Consider the following 23,906-nt stretch of genomic DNA (forward strand, 5'->3'; position numbering starts at 1 on the left):
CTCTTTCCCCAGGGACCCAATGATTCTGGCTATTTAGAATTCTCTGATTTATGCCTTTCTTCACTTATTCCCCTATTTCAAAATTCACCTGTTCTGGAACCCATTCTCTTGGGTCCTTCTTTTCTAGGAGATAGGTACCAGTGACCAGTGACCTTGGATAAGTCATTTAACTTCCTGATACTTCCATCTCTTCATCCGTACATTGGTTATTTATGAAATGGATATAGTTTCTCAAAATTGGCTATGAAAACAATTTCCATTAGGTAAATTCTATCTTCCTACTGGCTTCCAATTTATTTGTCAATTGTTAAAAATTCTTCAATAAACAGAAATGAAAATCCCTGGTGAATGACGGATTAACATGATGTACGAATTGTGTCATTGGTGCTTGTGTGTTGGTGGTGGCCGTCTAAGGTCTAATATGACCTGAGAGCAAGGACAATATCTAGTTCCAGCTCAACCACTTATCTGTGTGTGACCTTGAGTGACATCATTTCCAAGGGCCTCCACCCCTTTACCTAGAAGACCCCTGGAGAGTCTTCCACATCTCAGGTACTGGTTCTGCATGCATTTCACAGATCTCCTATTAATAAGTCTCAACCCAAAGGAGGGAACCTGCACTGAGGTGGGATGCTAGGGCTCCCACAGTGAATAAATAAGCAGTATCCACAGGCCCAGCGGCCACAGCAAGGCCAGTATGGGAGAACTTCTCTGCCCAGAGTTGCTGCCACATCCAATCAGTCACGAGGCAGAAGCAGGCAGGGACCAGTTACCACCCAGCAGTAAAGGCAGGCTATTGTCACCGTCTCTCATTTCCCCAGGACCCTGCTGTCCCTGTCACACGGCACAGCACACCTGTCTTGAGAGTGTGACTGGGGCTCAGAACCCATGTCTGGTTACTTCACTGTAATTCAGGGTCCGTGATGGAATGCTTTATTAGTGCCCTGTGAGCAAAATAAATTTTCAGATGGCACAAAGCATCCTTCTAAAGTTTTCCTGGCACATTTCCTGGCAATTGTCCTGGTGGGGAATGTCGCATCAGGTACGAGGTGGAAAGCAAACAGTAATCAAGTAGTTTAAAGGAGGAAGTATAACCGTTGACACTATGTATAAAATAGATAACTCGGGCTTCCCTGGTGGCGCAGTGGTTGAGAGTCTGCCTGCTGATGCAGGGGACACGGGTTCGTGCCCCAGTCCGGGAAGATCCCACATGCCGCGGAGCGGCTGGCCCCGTGAGCCATGGCCGTTGAGCCTACGCGTCCGGAGCCTGTGCTTCGCAACAGGAGAGGCCACAACAGTGAGAGGCCCACGTACCGCAAAAAAAAAAAAAAAGATAACTCATGAGAACCCACTGTATAGCACAGGGGACTCTACTCGATGCTCTGTGGTGACCTAAATGGGGAGGAAATCCAAAAAAGAGGGGGCATATGTATACGTACAGCTGATTCACTTTGCTGTACAGCAGAAACTAACACAACATTGTTGTTTTTATTCAAGTATCAGGAAGTTAAATGATTTATTCAAGGTCACAAGGTCACTGGTCACAAAGCAACTATATGCCAATAAAAATCAAGTTAATAAATAAATAAAATTTTAAAAATGAAAAAAAAGGAGGAAGTATAGCTTTGGACAAGGTTTTCCTTTTTTCTAATCTCTTAAAAAATTTTTTTTCTCTCTTAAATCAATCTGCAGTGTAGCTTCAGTAAAATGTACCACTCACTATTTAGAAAAACCTAAATAAAAGTTTGCTTATGTAAGGTTATGGCATCTCAGGACCAATCCCCAGACAATGAGCTTTATAAGAGTTTTAGACTTTCCTGTAAAACTCTTTACAGGAGTTTTAGACTTTCTTTCCCCTGGGAAAACCCAGTAGCCCAAGGCTGTCCAGATTGTCATAAACTTTCCTGATTTTCACATCAAAGTGAAGCAACAGCAACTCAAAAGAACTAAATATTGAATTTATAAAGGGAAAAAATAGAAGAAAGAACACTGTTTTGAAGGAGAAAAGGGAATTCTTGCTGCCACCGGGAATAACAAGTGTGATTTGAGTACAGAGACAAAATTTCATTTTGAAGATAAAGGAGACCCCCAGAGGCTGAGAGATGGGTCCTGTGTCACATAGGAAATTCGCGGGAGAGTCAGAACCCAGAGGTCTGATGTGACTGGGACCCGGGCCTTCCCACAGGATGCTGCCTCCACTTTCTCTTCAGCAGAAGAAGGAAAGCCAGTAGGCTTTGAATAAGGTAAGAAAACAGATCCTCCACGCCTGCAAGAAGAGAGGGTTACGTTCATTGCACAGGCAGGGAAGCTGAGCCTCGGAAGGATTTAGTGCTGTGGCCCTCACTGGGGGTGTGATTTTGACCCAGAGGGACATTTGGAAATATCTAAAGACATTCTTGGTTGTCACACCTCCTGGCATTTCTTGGGTAGAAGCCGTGGGTGCTGCTAAATATCCTGTCGTGTGTAGGATACCCCCATGGCAAACGGCCCAAGGTCGTAAACACTAGACAACAAAGATTTTTATCTGGGGACTGTAAAGCCAGATTTAGATCATCATCGTCACCACCCTCATCAGAAAGTTAGATAAGTCAGATAATAACCTGAGTTATTATCTGTGCTTCATACAGCACCGAGCACCCATCTACTTTCTGCAAATTCCTGGCCGGTCTTCAGTGCCAGACTTTGCCGTGACCACAGGAAGCAAATTTGTCTTTGGGGCCCCAGTCACCAGCTCTTGCCTCCTGTCCCCTCCCCACCCTCTGCAGGTGCCCAGCCAGGACCAGGCTTCTCATCCCACTCCTTCGTGGCAGTAACTGAGCCCAGGAATCTCTGCCTTCCATCACTGTCACCTTGGCATGAACTGCAGTCAGTGTGCTACCCCTCCCAGAGAATTTGCATGTCGCGGTGTATCCTGCTCCAGTATTTGTATCCTATAAAAGGAATTTCCTGCCTCAGTGACCAGGCTGGGGAGATGACGGAGAACTTTTAAAATGACCATACAGCTCCCTCTGTGCCCCCTAGAAAACATCCACAGGCCCATCTGCTCAGACCCAGGGTTCTGGCTAGACTCAAGCAACTTCAGAACATTTTCTTTCTGGGCTCCCTAAATACATCTTCTCATATTTTAAAGGAAATCTTTATTGAGAAATTTGAGGGGTTTCTGTTTTGTTTTTTCTTTCAGTCTTTGCTTAACTTCCCTCAGCAATTTCATGATAGAGTTCCAGGATTTGTGAACAGGAGAGGAACTCCCTGAGTGACCAGAAAACAATTGACTTTTTGGGAAAGTTGCATATTTTTTATTGATTTTTGGAGGCTCAATATTTTATTTTCTAAAATCATTATAACTGAATAGATTTTGGAAAGATTCACAGAGCTCTTCTAAGGATTAAAAGAGATAAGAGATATAAAAAGATTTTGAAAACTCTCAGACGTATATTTTGTGTATGTAAACGATGGTGGTGGTGGAAATAGAGATATTGCCCAGGGTGGGCCTCTCCCCTAATACCCAAGGCCTCTCTCTCGAAAAATAAAACCAAACCAAACCCCCTAAATTGATTCTGTCCAGTTCTAAATCTTGTGAGTTACAAATTTTCAAAATCAGAACTTCATAGGCTTTTTATGATTAATAAGATTTCAAGGCAATTTGCATTAGGATTCTCTGCTTAACTCAAGGCTTAACAGCTTCCATCTGGCCAGATGCCACCATAGTGTTGGGTTAGCTGCTTCCTGTTTGCATCCCTCTTGCTTTGGCTTGTGTTAGGTAGTGATTTCTAGACTCGTAAATATACCCACAACATGTGAGTAAGCTCGGGTTGACGGGCATGTCATTTCAGAGTGCCTAAGAAGGAATTAATTTCTATCTAACCACTGCGACAATTGCTTCCCATCTCACTGCAAACTTGTCATGATGACTTCAAAGGAGAAAAGGGAGAATTTTGTCCATGAAATAGGAAAAACAGTGACTGACTGCAGGCCTAATGCATGTTGTAATAAATAGCTATTATAAAGAAATTCCTGAATTCTTTAGAATCCATCGTCTTTTCACTTGCATAGTTTATGTTGCATACATAAACTAACAACAGAAAACAAAACTGCGTTTAGATATTAGTTTTTACCTTCTCTTTTTAAGCTCCACTCTTCTTAAATTTACACATAGCCTAGTTACTAATAAAAAAATCTTTGTTCTTAAGAGCTAACCATAAATTACATTTCATATCATTCTCAGTCTAATATCTTTATATAAACAATATTTGATCTTGATTTTGTTTAACTTAAACCAAACCCAAAGACAGCATTCTTTCAGAAGTATTGTTTATTTTTTATTTTTTATTTTTTTTAATTTTATTTTTATTTATTTATTTTTGCTGTGTTGGGTCTTCGTTTCTGTGCCAGGGCTTTCTCTAGTTGTGGGAAGTGGGGGCCACTCTTCATCGCGGTGCACGGGCCTCTCACTATCGCGGCCTCTCCCGTTGCGGAGCACAGGCTCCAGACGCGCAGGCTCAGTAGTTGTGGCTCACGGGCCTAGCTGCTCCGTGGCATGTGGGATCCTCCCAGACCAGGGCTCGAACCCATGTCCCCTGCATCGGCAGGCGGACTCTCAACCACTGCGCCACCAGGGAAGCCCCGAGGTATTGTTTTTTTAAATAAAACTTAAGGAAATTGGTAACAAAAAGGAGTATTTGTTGCTCAGTCTTTGACTATGAAATAGCACCTAGCTTGATTTTTTTTCAGGAATAATCTGCTCGTAAATCAGACTTGATTCGCTTTCATGAACCAAGGGCAGGATCTGTGTGTGTGGCATGTTGGTACGGTCCAGGGCTGCACAGGACCCGGTCCGCACGTCAGTACAGTCCAGGACCCGGGCAACACAATTAATTCACCACCCACACCTGACCCCCAACCTTCCCACTCATGAGGATTGTATCTCCTCTCTCAGGAAGCTGTTCGGTTGCAGGGTCTGTGCATTCCCCAAGATGTTTCAGGATGTCCTGCAGAGACCAGCAAGGAAGGTAGAAAATGTCCAGCTTTGGAGTCAGCAGACCTGGGTTGTAGCTGAGGCTTTGTCACTGACAAACTGTCATCACACTGTTTCCTAACTTGTAAAGTGGCATGGGTAATGCCACCCCCTCCCCACTTATCTCACATGAGTACTGTGAAGAATCAATGTCCATTTCATAAACTATAAAGCCCTGTGGTGAGGTATCATTGAAATAGAAGCTAGGATTAGTCACTTATTTCTTTACTCTTACTATGGGTGTGAAAATGTAGAAAGTTTCCATCTTGCGGGGTTTTTTTTGATGCTCTTTGATGTTTGTCTGTTGATTGATTATAGATGCTGACACTTTGTCATGGTCACTCCCAGCCTCTAGGCAAAGATTTTTAAGAATAAGTGATCTATACTGTCCACGTCATCTATCGGCATTTGTCTGAAGCCAAAGCAACACACAGTACTGATGTAAGAATTTTGTTTTACGGCACATGACAAGTTCAGGGAATTACAGACTCTTCCAAATAAAAGTTTATTTTGTGCAAGTCACCATTTCAACAGCACTTAATGAGCTGGCATCTATACTGAGGCAAATGACATGTGTAATCGATTTTAGTAATCAGTGGTTGTTCTTACCATGGCAGATCCAACACGGCTGACTTTGATGGGATTCCCTCTGCCAGAAAGGTCCATCTTTGCTCTGTCCATCACATAGAGGCAAGCATCGAGGATGCCATCCTCAAACTATTTGGAGAAAAAAAATTAGAAACTATTTCATGTCCACTCTGAAAACAAGATATTCTCTGCTGAAAAATAAAATGAAACCACAACCTATGTTTAGAAATGTGTATTTCCTAGATGGCAATCACTCATAATCTTTAGCATGAAGTATCAAGGTGGAAGGAAGGAGACACTCTCTTTTATTTTTTAGTAAAATGATTAAGAACTTAAATGCTAGCTAGAAATATAAACAGAGCTACTAGCGAGCTGATGTACTCAAGGGTCAAGAACTGACCTGAAGTTCTTCAGAAAATTGTAGGGTTAATTTAGAGGATCTCTCCAACATACTGGCTCCCGCGCCAAGGCAAGGGAATGAACCATTTACCAAAGTCAGGCCAAAGTCTCGAGCCCTCAAAAGTAACGTGAGTCTTTGTACATATCGACAGTAAATGGCTGCCAGGTACTTCTCAGGAAGGCACTTCAGGTCTGCACTGGAAATAGTAGGAGACCTCACGTAGTGAATGTCTGTCTAAGGTTTCCTCTCTTCTGAGATAAGGTGGACTCCAGGGTCAAAGAGAGGGCAGGAAGGCTTAGAGAAAGGAGATCATATTATCAAGGGAACCATCAGGTAGTCAGTTCAATTTCCTTAGAAAGAACTCCTAGCCACATACAATGCCCAAATTTTCCAAACAAGGAACAAAGACAAAATAGTAAAAAAAAAAAAAAAAAAAAAGGCAAAATTGGAAGATTACACTTATACTGTACCTCATTGTACAGAATATTTCCCTGAATACAGAAACCTTGTATATTATCCACCCAAGGGCTTGGGACAGAAATCACAATTTTAATGGCTAATTTCCATGTAATTCCTTATTAAAATCCAGTTAGAATAGCAACTCTGCGTGTATCCTAAACTGATGTGATAGATGCAGAAATGGGTAATTGCACTAGCTCTCCAGGTGAATAAGAACTCATTACTCTGGTTCTTATTAGGCAGCATCTTTCAGCCGTGTCTGTGGGGCATGACAGCCATGAGCTGGAAAGGTAAAGACAGAGAGAACTACACTACAAACTACTGGCTTGGCTGGTTGTTTGGACGGAAGTGCACAAATTAATGGACTCCAAATGACAGTAGAGATAGGCAGTGGCTGTGCTCAAGGGCATCTATCCAAAGGCAGGCTGTCTGGGGAGTCCACGATCATGCTTGGAACCCTTTCGCAGTCCTTGCTACCCACCTAGATGACTTTTTTCCTTGTTAGCTCTCTCTCTATTGTCACACTGGGGTCATAAATAGAATCACGCCTAAAGGTTAGGAATTAGGGACCCAAGGCAAGAGGACCAGACAATAAGCAATGGTCACGGGTTGTATGTCACTCAGGAAGGGGAGGACTTGGAACCAGGGAGCCAGGCAGGGACCCCAAAACAGGGCACGTAGATCATTAGCCTGGCAGAACGTCAGAAATGCAGGCAGGCAAACCTGAACACTTAGAAGGAGCAAAAGGCATAAAGCTGGGTGGACAAGACAAGAGCCAATGATGACAGCCCGGTGGTCAGGCTCGAGCAGGGCTGAGCACGGCAGGGAGAGCCCATATGGAAGTTTAAACGGGGATCTCAGGCCAAGAAAGTATCATGTGACCTGGTGAGGCCAGGTTCTGGGAAATCTGCCCCTGGATACCCAGAACGATGGTGCACAATTCCAACCATTTCAGCCAAAACTCTGAGAAATGACACATTCACCTGCCCTCACGTTGCTAATGGAAAGTCATTTCTGAATCACAGGACATGAGTCTGTTTATGGAAATACGGTAAAAATATTCATTTGTTCCATTATTAAAGATACCAAGCTGAAATAGTTTGAACCACTGAATATCTCAGATGAAATACCATTTGCTACCTTATATCCGGACAGTACTTTGAGGCTGCAGTTGATAAAATGTCTCGAGGTGAAAGCCCAGTGGGCCCTCCTTTGACTAAATGGTAGCATTCTTTTCTAATTAGCATATCTAATCCTAACACTTAAAAAAAGGGATATCTTTGAGTTGGGCACTTGCCTTTCTGTATCCTTTGCATTATTATCAAAACATTTTTCCTTATAAGAAAAGAAAAACATGGGTTCATTCCAGGTTGGAGAGCAGAGTCTAAGCTCATGAGATTTCACTGTACCGAGTTTGCAAAGCATTTCTCACTGGAATGCCATATCATCCATACAATCTCCCATCTCTGTAACATTGCAATAACTGAAAATATGTGATTTCAGCTGATAAATTATGCAGGTGCCTTTCTAAGTCTCTACTCCCAGGCCTATCTTGGAGTCTCAGATCCTGAAAAGCAGGAAATTGTGCCTGTCTAATTTCGACAGATAGCACCCTGCAGTGATACATGGGGCTAAAAATATTAAGTAAAAATGTCCTTGACAATGACAAATTTTAAGTGGCTCACCTGACCATAGCTCCAGCTTCTACTCTTGATGTCATTGAAGTCTCCATAAAAAATAACCCCGATGTCATTCAGGACATACTCTTCTCTTTCTTCTTCATTATCCAGGTATACAGCATCCTCTGCATTGAAATTTAAACATAATGACTATTACCAAACCAGAAGGTTTTCATATACTTGCAAGTTTGTTTCGGTCCTAAATTGCTAAATGGGGAAAAAACTAAATGGGAAAAAAGTCTTTTGTTTCACTAAAGGTAGCTCATTTCGCAACATGTAATTTTAGCAAATGGTGAACATATTTAGTGGCCAAGATCAGTCTGTAAATGATGACATTTGTCAGCAAAATGCTGACAAACTCTGGCTCTTTAAGTTCCAAGCAGCACAATTAAATTGACAAGTCTCAGTAAACATTTTAGGATTCTGTTGCATCAGTGGTTTCAGAATCAGAATTTTATAATGCAGATAAAAGTCTGTAACACAGATCAAAAAATAATTTCCAAAGTATTAATGTCAATAGAATTCCAAATGATTTTAAAACAAGTCTGGGGCATATTAGGAGGCTGGAGTACCATCTGTCATGCCTGGTTAGTGGCCCATCAGGGACAGGAGGAGAGAGGCTGGGCTTTGAGTCCTTTCAAGGAAAAATCCTTGTGCATGTGTTGGTAAGTGTGTGTCCAATCAGCCTCCCTGGTCATCTTCCTCCATTGCAAGGACTTTTCTTCCCTGTGGCTATAATCTCAGGAAAACCTCACTGCCCATCTGCCTGCTCAGTAATCAGCTGGTACTTATTCCCAGGCCAGGTGTGAAAGCAGCAAAAGCATCTTTAACACAGGCAGGACCATACAGGCTATAAGTTATACTCAGGTCAATTTGCAGGCTTGGAAATGGTCAATTTTGGTTCTGATCGGGGACATCGTTCATCACATTTCTCTGGCCCTACTTGCCATCCTAGTATCTTCTCAGGGTTCTTTCCTCCTCATTCCCTGATAAGGTTTTTACCATCTCTCTGGAGTAGTGGTTGTCAACCCTGGCTGCACATTAGAATCATCCGGGTAGATTTACGAACTCTTGATCCCAGCTGAACTCTAGATCGATTGCATCAGAATCTCTGGGAGTAAAGGGTGAGATCCAGGCATCAGGGTTTTTACATTAATTAATTAACTAATTAATTAATTTTAAGCTCCCCAGCGATTCTGATATGCAGCCGGAGTTGAGAACAGATGCTCTAGCCCCTTGCTGCTCAAAGAATGGTGGGAAGACCAGCCGCATACAGCACCACCTGGGACCTGTGAGACATGCAGAATCTCAGGGCCCAGTTCTGACCTACCGAAGCAGAATTTGCATGTTAACAAGGTTCCCCGGGATTTGTGTGTACATTAAAGTTTGCCAAGGGCTGCCCCATCCAACCAGCTTGGATCCCCATTTGGGCTGTATTATAGCTTTGATAGAACCCTTTGGAGATTCTGTGGTCTTGTCTGCTCTCCAGTACTTTCTCGTAACTTCCTTTCCATTCTTTGCCTCTTGCCTACCATTTGCCTTGTTTCATGCAACAGTAAATACACACACACATACACACATTTACATATTTACTAGTGTCCAATAAAGTACACACATTTAAAGTGTATAATTTCACAACCAAAATAATAAACATGCACATCACCCCAAAAGCTTCCTTGTACCACTTTGTAATTCCTCCCTCCCAGTCCTCTCCCTGATGTCCCAGCCCGGCCAGGGAACCATTAATCTGCTTCCTATCACTGTAAGTTCATTTGCATTTTCTACAATTTTATATAAAAAGAACTGTACAGTATGCACACTTTGGGGGTCTCGCTTCTTTCACTCAGGCTAATTCTCTTGAGACTTTACTCATGTTGCTGTGTGCGTCAATAGCTTATTCACCCTAAAGCCATTTTATCTTTCTAGAAGAATCAGAGTTACAGGACAAATGTGCCGCAGCCTCCCCCAGCCCTCGCCAACGTGAACTCTGATGCTTCAGACTCTTCTGGCCTTGCTGGGTTCCGTGGTTTTGCCAGCAATCTCTATACAGTCATGTGACTCCTCAACTGAAATGACAGCTTCATTTCCAAGTGGAACAAAGCAGAGGTAACACATAAAGAAGTGACAACAGAAATATCGAGGTCAATAGTTCTGAGTAAAATCCTAAAAGAATACATTTATTTTAAAATAAAATAATCTCAGAATATGTGTAAAAGGACATTGACCGTTTACATGCACACCTTTTACAGCCCGCCACCAGATGATGCTATCAAAATGGTCTGAAAAGGAAAGGCTACTTTTACAAAATTCCTCTGTAGTAGTGGTTTAACTGTTGTAAGTATTGTAATAATAAACATCTTAGCCAAATGCGTTTCAAATGCCTGTTATTGAGATAAAACTCCTCCTGAGGCCACTGAGGTCTAGAAGTGCCATTTAGGAATGTTTAAAGATGTTTTCCTTGTAATATGAGATGTTTATGGACTTGTCCTATAAGATATTAGACTGTATTATAAGCTACCATAATTTAAACAATTGGTATAAAATTAGATTAATGGGCCAAAATAGGTAGCCTAGAAATAGATGTTACAATATGCATCTGTCTCTGTGAAATAAATTTATGATAAAAGAAATGTCATAAATCAAAGAGGTTGACTGAAGTGTCCATTAATTCAGCTGAGAAAATTGGCTGCTTGGGAAAAGTAAATTTTTTGTACCCCAGAATAAACTGAACATTAATTTAGAATCTGAATTTAAAATTACAAAGCATAAAAAAATCCAGAGTAAAATAACTGTGAATAGTTACTTGGTCTCCAAGTGAGAAAGTTTTATCAGACAAAGATAAAAGAAAAAAATCAAAAAGGAAATGATCACTGCATTTTATTTGATATAAATGTAAAACTTGAATTTCTGATATAATAAAATATAAAGTCTACAACAAACTAGAGAGATATTTGCAACAATAGAAAATGTTAGTAAATTTTCCTTACATGTAGAGAATTCCAATAAATTGATAAGAAAATCATGAAGTGTATAAAAGAAAGCCAGTAAAGGGAAAACCAGTTCACAGATGAGGAAACGTGAACAGAAAGTAATTTAAAACAACTTTAATTAAGTAGTAATTCAAGAACTGCAAAGGTTTCAAAAGAAATTATATGTATATATCCATTTGTCTATGTATTTTATTTTATAATACTCAGTACCAGCTACTGTGTGATGAATTGCCAATCTACTGATGGGATTGTGATTGCTACAATATTTTAAAAAGCAACTTGGCAATTGTATCATTAGCCTTGAAGATATTCATGATCTTTGATCCAGAGCAATGAATCTATCTTCCATTTGGTGTTGTAACTCCTGCTACTACAGACCAACAGCTGAACTGACTGTAAGAATAAAAGCGTTGGGCTTCCCTGGTGGCGCAGTGGTTGAGCGTCCGTCTGCTGATGCAGGGGACAAGGGTTCGTGCCCCGGTCCGGGAGGATCCCACATGCCGCGGAGCGGCTGTGCCCATGAGCCATGGCTGCTGAGCCTGTGCTCCACAACGGGAGGGGCCACAACAGCGAGAGGCCCGTGTACCGAAGGGGAAAAAAAAAAAAAAAAGAATGAAAGCGTTAAAGGGCTAGAGTACAAAACGAAGTTTTCCTTCAAAATCTTTATTAAATGGCTCTAAGAAGATTGACTCATCTTTGAAGAGCATCACATCGGGTGAGACTCACATGATTGCTGACCCTCCCCAGTTCCCACCTGTTTCTATAAGTTAGTATGCTTAACTTCCTCTCTTAATCTGTTATATGTAAGATCTTTTCTTTTTCTGAGTCAAGAGAAAGAAAAACTTGTCGAATAAATAAATTTAATAAATAAAACATATTAAATAATTCTTTAAACAGTGTAATATATTCATTTATAGTGTGCCAGGATAAATTAAAAGAACTTTCATCTTAAAATGCTGTGTGAAGTCTATCGTGTAAATGGAGGTATTTTGTAAAATAACCATAAAACTGTAAATTGACATGTGTGGTCAAGTTTAATTTGTTTTGTTTTCTTTTTCTTTTTTCATTTGAAAACTACTTTAGCAATAATTCCATGATTACTACATTCTGCCATTAAGAGATGTTTGTTAGTACCCTAACACTGCAGAAATCTTAATGAGTATGAGCTCATTCTATCCATCCTTGTCAGTTAAGGTATTTGTTTCTTGACAGATAAACCCTTTGGCACTTTCAGCCTCAGAAATCAGTCTCAAAGCTATTTCCGAGTATAGTTTGTGTGAAATTAAAATGTTTAGCTTTGGTGATAATTTTTCCAAGCTGACCTCCCTTGGGCAAGATACCTTTTTAGTGCTTTTATTTTGTTAGACTACACTTTTTCTGAAATATTTTTGTAACACATAACTTTTTTTTGTACTTTTGCCATTTGAAAATGTTGTGGTGTAGCTGGTCTGTGATTAACTTGCAAATTTAAAACTACCGTTGGCTTTGTAGGTCAAAAAATAGGTGATTTTGTCCTTGTATATTGTCATTCCATCTGCAGAAATCCTATTGATCTTATAGCTACTACTGGTTTCTTCACAGCTCACAAATGAAGAATAAGAACTTCAGTGAATGCGACTATTAATCCTGTTGGGAGGTGAATCTCATTTCACCAGAATTAATTTCTGTTTTTGCACTAAAACGATGATGCAGGGTGAGGACACATGACTCTGAAATTGGAAGACGTCTCCACTTAAGGCTCCAAAGTGGCCTACTCAGCTGAGTCCCAGGTTACTACTCATTGTTTTGTTCACCCATTGGGGAAGTCGATTATTTTATGTGTTGGGAGATGGCCATTCTAACTACTGTTGACTACCTCTGTTTGGGGAAGATATAACAAGAAAATAAGAAAGAATGTATACGAAGGGAGAGGCTGGCTATTTCTCCCCATACATACTTCCCAGAAGTCGTGCTTTTACTCATATGACCGACAAATAGATTTTTGGATTCACTATGATTTTTCACCAACAAATATTATTATTAACAGATTTTCCTGTCTCCACTAGTCCTTGCAATAGTTTGTAGTGTTTCAATCAGAACATACTGTAATAATCAAAAACTTAATTCCATTATAAAAAATATCAAATAAAAGGATTTTTGAAAAAAAAAATAAGTTGAAAGCATCAGTAACAACTCATGATGCATTTTCTCTTTAGAAATCACATTTTTGGGTTTCCCTGGTGGCGCAGTGGTTAAGAATCCACCTACCAGTGCAGGGGACACGGGTTCGAGACCTGGTGTGGGAAGATCCCACATGCCGCAGAGCAACTAAGCCCACGGGCCACAACTACTAAACCCGTGCTCTGGAGCCCGTGTGCCACAACTACTGAAGCCCGCGCACCTAGAGCCCGTGCTCCACAACAAGAGAAGCCACCACAGTGAGAAGCCTGCACACCGCAATGAAGAGTAGCCCCCGCTTGTCGCAACTAAAGAAAGCCTGCACGCAGCAACAAAGATCCAATGCAGAGAAAAGTAGAAGAAAAAAAAAGAAATCACATTTTTTAGTTCTGCCCACTGAAAAGAACTAGAAAAAACAACCAATGCAATGGCAACAACAAGTACACTCGAGCCCAGATTATGATCTCTAAGTACCATTCCTTTCCGCCCACTCCCCATTAACTTTTAAAGATTCTAGGACTCATGACAAAGGAATCATAGATCAACTTGAAGAAACTACCCCTGGCCAAGAATGGGACAATTCAAATAGCAAAAATAATAGTCACTGCAAAATATTAGAACCTGTGAAATATTTCAATATTTGTAGCTTCACAGTGATTTTAGAAATTCACTGGTCACCTTTACAGGGTGCTAAGAATCAACTCATTATTTAAAGAACTTAGAAATAGGACAGAGCCATGCCTCTAGACTTTCTTATATGACTACTACCTCCAGGCACCAAAATAGTTAATAGTTGCTAATAAATGCAGAAAGAACAGTAGATGAGACCATCACCAGTTTGCAGTCCCTAATGAAATCATGGATCTAGGCTAAAATCATTTGTTAAAAGGCTAATGGGGAACTTCATAATGGATGGATGAGACTGATAAAACCTGATCCTACTGGTAAATCTGAACATCACAAAGAGAGGGACAAACAGACATTGTGAGTCTCCTGATGGGATGAATGCCCAGGAAGCACACAGCATATGACTTAAGAAGTATATAGTTCTTAAGTGCTCTCTCTGCCCCCCTCCAAAGAAAACAGAAAATAATTCACTTATAGATGAATCTGATTGAGTCTCTAGGTAGAACTAACCGCTTAACAGAAAATACAGGGGTTAGAGAAACACTACACCCATGCCAGCATCTGTTCTCTCTTGTCTTTTTTTTTTTAAAAAAACATCTTTATTGGAGTATAATTGCTTTACAATGGTGTGTTAGTTTCTGCTGTATAACAAAGTGAATCAGCTATATGTATACATATATCCCCATATCTTCTCCCTCTTGCGTCTCCCTCCCACCCTCCCTATCCCACTCCTCTAGGTGGTCACAGAGCACCGAGCTGATCTCCCTGTGCTATGCGGCTGCTTCCCACTAGCTATCTATTTTACATTTGGTAGTGTATATACGTCCATGCCACTCTCTCACTTCGTCCCAGCTTACCCTTACCCTTTGTCTTTTTGATATGGCCACTCGAACAACAGTGACGTAATATCTCATTGTGGTTTTAATTTGCATTTCCCTAATGACTAGTGAGGTTGAGCATCTTTTAATGTACCTGTTGGCTTTTCGTATATCTTCTTTGGAGAAATGTCTATTCAGGTTCTTTGCCCTTTTAAAAAAAATATTTTTTTTTTGCTATTGAGTTGGAAATACCATATTTTGCCTAGCATATTGGTATATAGTAAAACACATGGTAACACCTGGTGTCAATGAAAGTTTAAAGAAATGGATACGCTCGTGTGCTGTGGCTGTATTATAAACTACTGCATCCTTTAAAAAAAATTTGGCAGTATCTATGCAAATCTAAGATGTGGATTCACTTTGACCAAGCAAAGGTATTTCTAGGTATCTATTCTACAGAAATACATTTGTATGAAGGTGTGTGAAACATTCAGTGTAGCACGGTATATACTACAGTGAAAATGAGAAGAAATCTAAATATTTGTAAATAAAAGACCAAATCAATTATGGTACAACCATACCAAGCAGTCACTAAAAAGAATATGCTTGTACTGATATAGAAAACTCTCCAAGGTATATTGTGCAAGAAAGTATAGAGTAACGTGCATAACACAATCCCACCTGTGGTTAATAAAATCCAAACTCTATAGATGTACATATGGACATTAATATGTAAAATTATAGCAAAATATCTGGAATGAAATACACAGTTGAAGTTTTCTCTGGAGATTCTCTAGGACTGGAGGGTAGGTGAAGGGGAAAGTCCACTCTTTACCATCTATATACATACATGTGTGTATATTTGAAAGGCCAATGTATTCAACTAATTGTCAATTAAAAATTAAAACCATTCAAAAATACATTAAGTGAATGGAAGTACACCAAAATGGTAATTGTGATTTGTAGATCTCTGAGTTCTTTTTATGCTTTCATTATTTTTTATTTCTATAATAAGACTTTCATCATGAGAAAAAAGTTATTTTTTAAAGTGTGGTTGCGTTTACATGAAACCACCTATTTAAGAAGAGGTTAACAAGTTTAACTTTGTTGCATTAATTTTTCTTCAAGAACAATATGGTGTGCTCTTTTTTTATTATCAATATGGTGTGCTCTTTTTTTATTATCAATGTCTTTATTAAATATCTTTATCCAGCACAGGTTGGATTAAGCCTTGTTTTGTAGTGTCCTATGGATGCTGCAGTGACATTCACTCCACTATAGGGAAATTGTTCTGTGATTTAATTATTTCTTGAACAAGTATGTGTTTAGTATTTACTCCATGCCAGAAACTTTCTAAGTGTGGTACAAAAACAAACTCTAATACTCATAACATCTCTAAGAGGAAGGCATAATATTTTCTCCGTTTTGGAGATGAGGAAACTGAGGAAGAGAGAAGTATCCATCCCAAGGTCATAGTGCAGGTGAGAGGTGAAGCCAGGATTTGAATACTAAGCTGTCCCCCAAGTAGACTATGACTCTGAGTCCAAGGGATCAGGGCACGGTCTCCCCAGCGTCCAGCACATTGTGCCTGGGAACGTGGCACGGTAAATGCCAGCCGCAAGAATGAGAGATGGGGATGGATGTCTGAGCTTTGAGAGTGAGAGAGAAGTCCAAGAAAATGAAGGATTTATTTTTGGGCTTTGGGTTATTATTGATAGGAAGTCATAAATTTAGGTGGCAAACCATGAATAGGAAGGAGTTCTGCAGCTCGAGACCAGACCATCCTTTTCCTTCCAGCAGCTGAATTAAACCTTACCTCAAACTCGGTGGGCGTAATCATGAATCCACAACAGGGCAAGGAAAACAAATGGGGAGGCTTGATTTTAATTTTAAATTTATTTATGATTTTAAAGGAAGATTGAGGGTGGAAAGAAGAGCTTTCTTTCCTCTGTTTTTATTCAGATCTGTCACTTTAAAATATAGTTGTCCAAAGCTAGGGTAAAAAAAAAAAAAATTACATCCCCATGGAAACGCCAAAAAACTCTCTTTGCTTGATAGGCTGACAAAAACAGGAAAACTTAATCATTTGCCTCTTGAGATTTTTGTTGTTGTTTATTTTTGGTGTTGTTTTTGTTTGTTTTTAAAATTCTCTTGTTAGGTGTGGTGAGGTTTTTCTAGATCTGGGGCGGGGGGTGGGCACGGAGGGTACTATTATACTATGAAAAGGAAAAATGAGCTGACAAGTCACTGTTCTAGTGGCCCAACAATCTGAACTGTTATTGATAGAAAGCAGAGGTGTGTGTGTGTGTGTGTGTGTGTGTGTGCGTGCTCGTATGTAAGGGTGGGGACTACACTTCTCAGTTGCGTGAGAGCTGATAGGAGAAGCTAGGTCTAGAGAGCTCACAGAGTTGGAATGGCAGCACCATGGACCCGTCGACATCCTCTTGATCCTATGAGACCTCTGACAAACCACCATCACCACAATAAAACTCACAAGAAAACATGGCGCCATTGGTGATTATGCAATAATACCTCCATCTGCTTTACCCAGCACCTCTGCCACCAGAACAGACCTTCAACATGCCTTGTAAATAACCAGTCTTCCCGGGTGACTTACAGGAGGCAAGTAGTAAAGAAGAACGGCCTCGTTTATTTCACGATTCCTCTGGTGGGGCAGTTCAAAAAAGAAAACTGTGGGCTGAGAAACGCCGGGACTCACTTCTACGGCTGATTTCTGGCACCCTTGGAAATTACAATTTGCCTCCCCCCTCAGAGAAAGTAAGAATTTATAACAAACCTGTAAAAATGAATGCTGAGCATATTGATTTTAGTATCTGTATAACCTCTTAGGGGGAAGGAGGGCTACTCATCACCATGTGGGTAGAAAATTTCCTTTTGCTTATTTACATGCTATTTTAAAGTTAAAGCAAGTCCCATTTCTAAGGTCATTAAGTTCAGGCCTGGCAAAGGGATCAAAGACAATTGCAGAGCTAGGAATGCTATCGTATATTCGATCTCTGAAGAGACTGCCGAACAGCTTAAATCAGAGTTTGCTTCTGCTCCTGATCCTTTGGAAGAAATAATGGCTTGGCCTCTTCAAGAAGACAAAATGTCTCACGTTTTTAGTGAAGGGAGAAATTTTGAACGAGGGATTAGGAATAACTTTTACTTGCCTCCCCTTTATGTAAAAGCTGAGCGTCACTAAAGAAAGAGGCAAGACGTGCTGGGTGAGTGTAATCAGTCTTCGAGGGGATGCCTTCATCTGGGGAGCAAGTGTGACTCCAGATCAGTGTCATCGTGATATGATTTTCCATCTCAAAGTAAATCAGAAGGGGTGGTGACCCCAGCAGGCTGTGTGCGCTATAGGCACATGAGTCCCACCCGTGGGAATTGGGAAACACTGCAGTGTATTAGGGAATGGCATTTTCAGAGTCTGTGCTTTTTTCCTGGAAGGGTCCAGAGCCACTGTCTTCCTAAAATGGGTTAATTCAGCCTCTCTAGAGGCCTGCCTTTGTACCTGTGAACTCTGGAATGGAACGAGCCCGTGAAACCCAGGCAAGCGATTCCTCAACAGTTGGGTCTATGTATGTTCCCTGCAAACACGCTGCATTACATTACAGCTCAGGCCAGCTTGGGAAGTTTATTTGATTTGTGTTATTTTTCCAGTTTTGCTGGTTAAGGAATTTTCTGTGTACTTAAATATCTTCAGGAGACAGACTATTATTCATGAAGCAATTCTACAAAGAAAAGTATCTGATATTCTTTACTTAGCACATTTCCTCAAAGGGAGCCTGTGCCCTTGATGGGATGCTTAATTTCTCTCTCTCTCTCTCTCTTTTTTTTGCAAAGGAAACTTGTTTGATCTTTTAGCTATCAACCTGGTTTTATTTTTTTTTATTTATTTATTTTTAACGGCAGGCTTTCCCAGGGTTCTTTAGAACATCATGGAAGCATCTACCCCTTGTTTCTCTCAAGACACAATACAGGGTACCCATGGTTCTGGTTCTGAAAATGAAAGAGCTTACCCTGACCAAATCAGGGTAACCAGGTTTTAGCGCCAGCTTGTTTCCTGATTTTTCTGTGTGACCTTGAAAATTTTATGTAATACCACAGGGTCTGTTTTTTACTCTTGAAATATGAGGCTAATAATCCTCTCCCTGCCTCTTGCAGTGCTGGTTATCAATTCAATCCAGCAAACATTCATGAGTATTAACTCTGGGCCTGGCACTGTGTTAGGCTGAATGAGAAAAGGATCCTACTTTCTGAAACACAGAATGCAGGAAGATACCTGCTTTGAGCATCATTTGAAGGTATAAAAAAAACCCTGCCCACCTAAGGAATTATAAACGACATGAATCGGCAGATGAATTCTGGAACAGACCTTCCAACACTGCTCCTTCCAGAAACAGCTTTGGACCTTGAATCTGGGGTCACCTATATGCCACTGAAAATAACGTTCACTGTGAGCTCTCTGGGCTTCCTTCTGATTGCAGTGTCACACTGAATAATGCTCACTTGGTACAAGAAGTATGAATGAGACTCTAATGAGTTAGACACTTGCAAGAAGGATATATGCTATTTCATTAAATAGAAGGTTAGAATAAAGAAGGGCTTAAAAATTTCACATAAGCTTTATTAAAACTTCATAAAAATTCAGTTAACCAACTATCTGACTGCTGTTGTATGCAAGCACTATTCTAGGGGCTGGAGAGGGTACAAAGATAATCCGCTGACCCATCTCTCCCTGCTCCCCAGTGAGGCCAGTGCTCTGCTACTATTACATGTTGTTGTTGTGTCATGACTTCTTTTGCAATTCTTTTGCAACTGTCATAATTCATGTTTATTAGTAGCTCATTTGTCAAACCTTTGCCAGAGGCTCTTTGAGGGCAAAGACTGTCTTTCTCACTACCATATTCGAGTGCCTGCTTCAGCATTGATCCTTAATATGTGTGAATGAATAAATAACATCGCTGTACTACCCATGGGTAATTATGTTGTCATGAGCGTTGGGGGAGATATACTATTAATATTTGTGGATTGATGGATGAATGGCTCTGGCCTGAGGGTGTAAATTCTGGTCTGGGCTCAAGGGTTTCCAAGAGAAAGGGGTGTTGTTCATTGTTACCCCAGGAATACCAGGCCTGGTACATTACTCCATTCTGTACTGAAGGCTCTAAAAGACCACGTATAATTACAAAGCACATAGTATAAAGACAAATGTTATAATAAAATACAAGTTGGTCATATGTTTTTACTATTAAAAGCATCCAGATATTGGAAATTTATTGACTTCCTTACACTAAATTTAAAAGATGTCTTTGTTTAAAGGAAAATGCAAAAATCACATTGAATGAAAAGTTAGAAATACCACATGCTAATTTAGTGTCAGGTGCTAAAGGAGAGAGAAATCTACACACAGGTACCCACAACACATGTCCCCCATGCATCATGTATGACTTTGACTTTTTCCAAGATGGTAAGTTGTGAGATTACATTCACAGCTTATCTGTGATGATAAGGGCAGTGAACCTAAAAAGCATTTACTTGGAATTATTAAATCAATGCAGCAAACATTTTTAAACATGAAGTATGTACCAGGCGCTGTGCTAGGTGCTATAGGATGAAGACTGGATTTAAGGGAAAATCAGTGATGGGGAATGAGGTGGGAAACAAGTGTTTAAGAAAAGCCGAACCCCTTGAAAATGACTGGTGCCCTACCAAACAGAGCAATCAAATACTGACCTGAGTACTGAGCACAGGACGGGACACTGAAATCTTTCAGAACACACTCTCTGGCACTGATGCTAGACTACCAATCTGGAACAGTTTGAACTTAAACAGGGAAATACATTCAACCATTCAGAGTTCCCAAGTGGTCAGAAAAATAAGATGACTTCACAATAAACGCCCAGCTCACTCCTGCTGCCTTTGTGGGTTCAGTTTTCTCTCCAACACCCAGAGAAGGGCTCCTTCCTGGAATGGATCTGAAGCCTGGTGAGCACAATTAAATTAAAAAGCTAACCAGTAATTCTCCGGACATCCACCGCTGCCCTCAGTAACGTGGTACAGCTATTGATCCCCACTAATGACTGAGTGATTAAGGAGGATAAATTGCCTATGAATGCAAAGCAAGCTGAAGGGCCCCCAGCAACAGAGCTGATCATTCTTTATCAGTCAGTGCTGTACTTGCCTGTGTAATTTCAGCGCAGTGTCCTAAGCCACTTTGGACATCACTTCCAGGTCAAGAGTGTGGTGTTTTCAGCATCTTTGCTCACCTGGCTTTATTTTGACAACTTCTGATTTCCTCTATTGTTATCTTTTCCCCTTGGGCAATGGCCTCTCTTCTTATCTACTTTCTATTGCCAGATCATATCTCTATGAGTCCATTGTTGTGAATTAGCACATGCAAGCACGAAACTGGTTGATTGTCAGGCTACAGTGTATTTGACTGTGTGTGGGGTTCATCATACAGATCCCCTGGTTGGATTATGCTTTGGTTTCTAGGCTGGGAAAACCACAGCATGAGAGAAATGAAGAGATGACCTGTTTCGCCCATTCCATTCACATCCCCTGGGAGATATCAGTGAGCATTAACATAAAAATGTAAAAAGGTATTAACTTAAAAGCTGGTGCCAGAATTTTTCTGGAGGGAATAGCTTTGGAAAAGTGTGTAGACGCACAAATGTGTAGTCTGACTGCTGGAGAAGCCCAAAGAACGAAATCAAAAGGCTTGCTGAAGTGTTCTGCATGAGAGAATAAGAGAATTTGCTCCTGAGAGAGGATGAGAGAGCAGAGTTTGGAGGACAAGGAAAAACAAAAGGGGAGAGAGAAGAGGCAGTAAAAGCTGGAGAGAGACTGGGATTAGGGGTGGGGAGGAGCCAGTGGAATTTTAAGAAGAGTGAACACAGTCTCCTGTGTTTTGTAATTATTATCTTGTGATTATTATGTAAACCAGTGGTCCTGTGAGTGTGGTCCCTGACCAGCAGCATGAGCATCCCCTGGAAACTGGTTAGAAATACAAGTTCTCAGGCCCCACCCAGACCTCACCAATATGAGAATGCTGCACAGAAACCTGTGTTTTAACAAGCCCTCCAGGTGATTCTGATGTGGTCTGAGTTGGAGAACCACGGCACGGTTGGGGTCTGTGCACCCGTGAGTTCTTCATCTGCGGATTCAACCAGCCGCAGATTGTGTACTATGTTTACCATCACTGTTGGTTGAACCCGCGGCACACAAGGAATATGAAGGACAAATACAGGACTTGAGCATCCGTGGATTTGGGGTATCTGTGGCTGTCCCCAAACCAATCCCCAGGGATTCCGAGAGATGACTGTAAATCTTTCTTCCTCTCACCGCCCCACACCAGGTGGCAATTAATGTCTAGACATTCATAGATGTTTTGGGTAACTGTTCATGATGTTTCTGAGGCAGCACACGTGTCAGCACTGAGAGATATAGGATTCCTACACGTAGAGATGGCCACAAAAATATCCCCAAGAAATTTGCAGAGATGTTTGGACTTTCACGGGCCAAGGAATTAAGGGGTTGTGGCAGTTTTCTCTGGGTTCTGGGGACCGGGGCAGACCCATCTGCCATGTTCATGTAGTAAGCCTGCTTCCCACCTCCCAACTCTCACGTCTCCTCCAACAAGCCTCCAATACTCCCTCCTTGCTTCTTGTTCTCAACGGATGATTTTGCTTTACACTGTACTGAGAAACACAGAATCACAGGAGGCAACAACCTCGTCCTCCTTCCACTGAGTCTAGAAAACCTGCACCTTCACCCGTATCCTACTTTGCTCCTGTCACCGTGGGGGATGGATATTCCCACCTATCAAGGGCTCTTCACCTGTTCCCTAGATCCCACCCACTCAAGGATTTCTCTAAGTCAGTGACTCTCAACCGTGTCTTCAAGAATCATCTACAGAGCTGTTTATAAGCCCTGAATCCCAAGCTGCAGTCCAGACCAATCAGAATGTTTGGGTGGGGAGACCGCAGCATCAGTGGCCAAGCCCCCAGGTGATTCCAGGGTGCAGCCAAGGCTGTGAACCACTACGCTCCCTCTGGGCTGTAAACTCTTTCTCCTGGTTGGTCTCCAACACCAGAAAATTGTGTCCATTCTGTCCTGTCTTTAAAAAATTCTCCTTTGACCTTCGTATCACCATCTCTGTTTCACAGAAGGTCTTCTTGAAGGAGATGGTAATACCTGTGCCTCCACTTTCTCACCTCCCATTACATTGTAGCCTGTGCCCATCTCTCTGTTTTCTGTCCCCATCACACCAGTAAAACAATCTTTCTAATTTTCCCAATGACTTCTGTATTTTCACAGTGTGTGGCCACTTTCTTTTCTTATCCTACTCAACTAATAAGCAGCAGTCCAAAGAGTTAAAGCCTGTCTCCTTGAATCAGTTGGTGTTCTGACTCTGTGACACCACGTTCTTCTGATTCCCTTTTACCCCACTGGCTACTCTTCGTCAATCTCCCCGTCCTTTGTTTAGACTCGAATTGTTGATTATGCTAAATCCATCCTGTTCTTCTTTTAAACTTGCCGCTGGCTCCTGCTGGCGGTCATATTTATATCTCTAGCTCAGCTCTATCTCCTCTGAGCTCTAGACTCACCTATTCAAGTGCCTACTAGAACTCTGGTTTTATTCTCACCTTCCGCTGACCAGCAATGCCCCTCGGCTCCTTTTCTGTAATGCAGCATCTAGTGGCAGCACCATGTCATCTCTAGACCTATGTCACTCTTTCAGAGCAGAGGTACCTGGAAGCTGCTCACCATGGCTACAATGGAACACCAAGGCAATGATCAGGTAGTTGAAGGTTATTAGACCATCCACCTCCTGAATGGTCCTCCTGTAAAGTCAATATGTCAGGCAACATGACTAACCCTTTTCACCTCTAGACGAGAGGCCACATAAGTGCAAATGCATGTAGACATGTGTCCCATCTTACACAGATGATGTAATCCAGAAAAGCTGTTAATAAACCAAAGTTTGGGCAGATCATATCACCTTAGGGTGTTGGATAGTTATATGAAGTTGTATGATTTTCTTTCTGTAATGCAAATAAAATCAATAACAAATTCTTGGTTTACCTATTTTATAAGTATGGCTTTTTAAAATACAATTTTCTTGTATTAGGCCACCACCTACGTATTCCACCATCTCAGCCC

At 41.1% G+C, this 23,906-nt stretch overlaps 1 protein-coding gene across 1 annotated transcript in view; it reads right to left on the reverse strand.

Moving 5' to 3' along the window:
• The window catches only part of F13A1 (coagulation factor XIII A chain), a 141,819-nt gene that overhangs the window by 70,230 nt on the left and 47,683 nt on the right, over nt 1-23,906 (reverse strand). Inside the window, exons 5-6 of the mRNA XM_007466408.1 lie at nt 8,147-8,265; nt 5,624-5,731 (exon numbers count right to left, since the gene is read on the reverse strand). Coding sequence (XP_007466470.1) covers nt 5,624-5,731; nt 8,147-8,265 — 227 coding nt within the window. The remainder of the gene's footprint in view (nt 1-5,623; nt 5,732-8,146; nt 8,266-23,906) is intronic.

Source organism: Lipotes vexillifer, unplaced genomic scaffold (genome assembly GCF_000442215.2).
Source record: "Lipotes vexillifer unplaced genomic scaffold, Lipotes_vexillifer_v1.1 scaffold444, whole genome shotgun sequence".
Classification (NCBI taxonomy): Eukaryota; Metazoa; Chordata; class Mammalia; order Artiodactyla; family Lipotidae; genus Lipotes; species Lipotes vexillifer.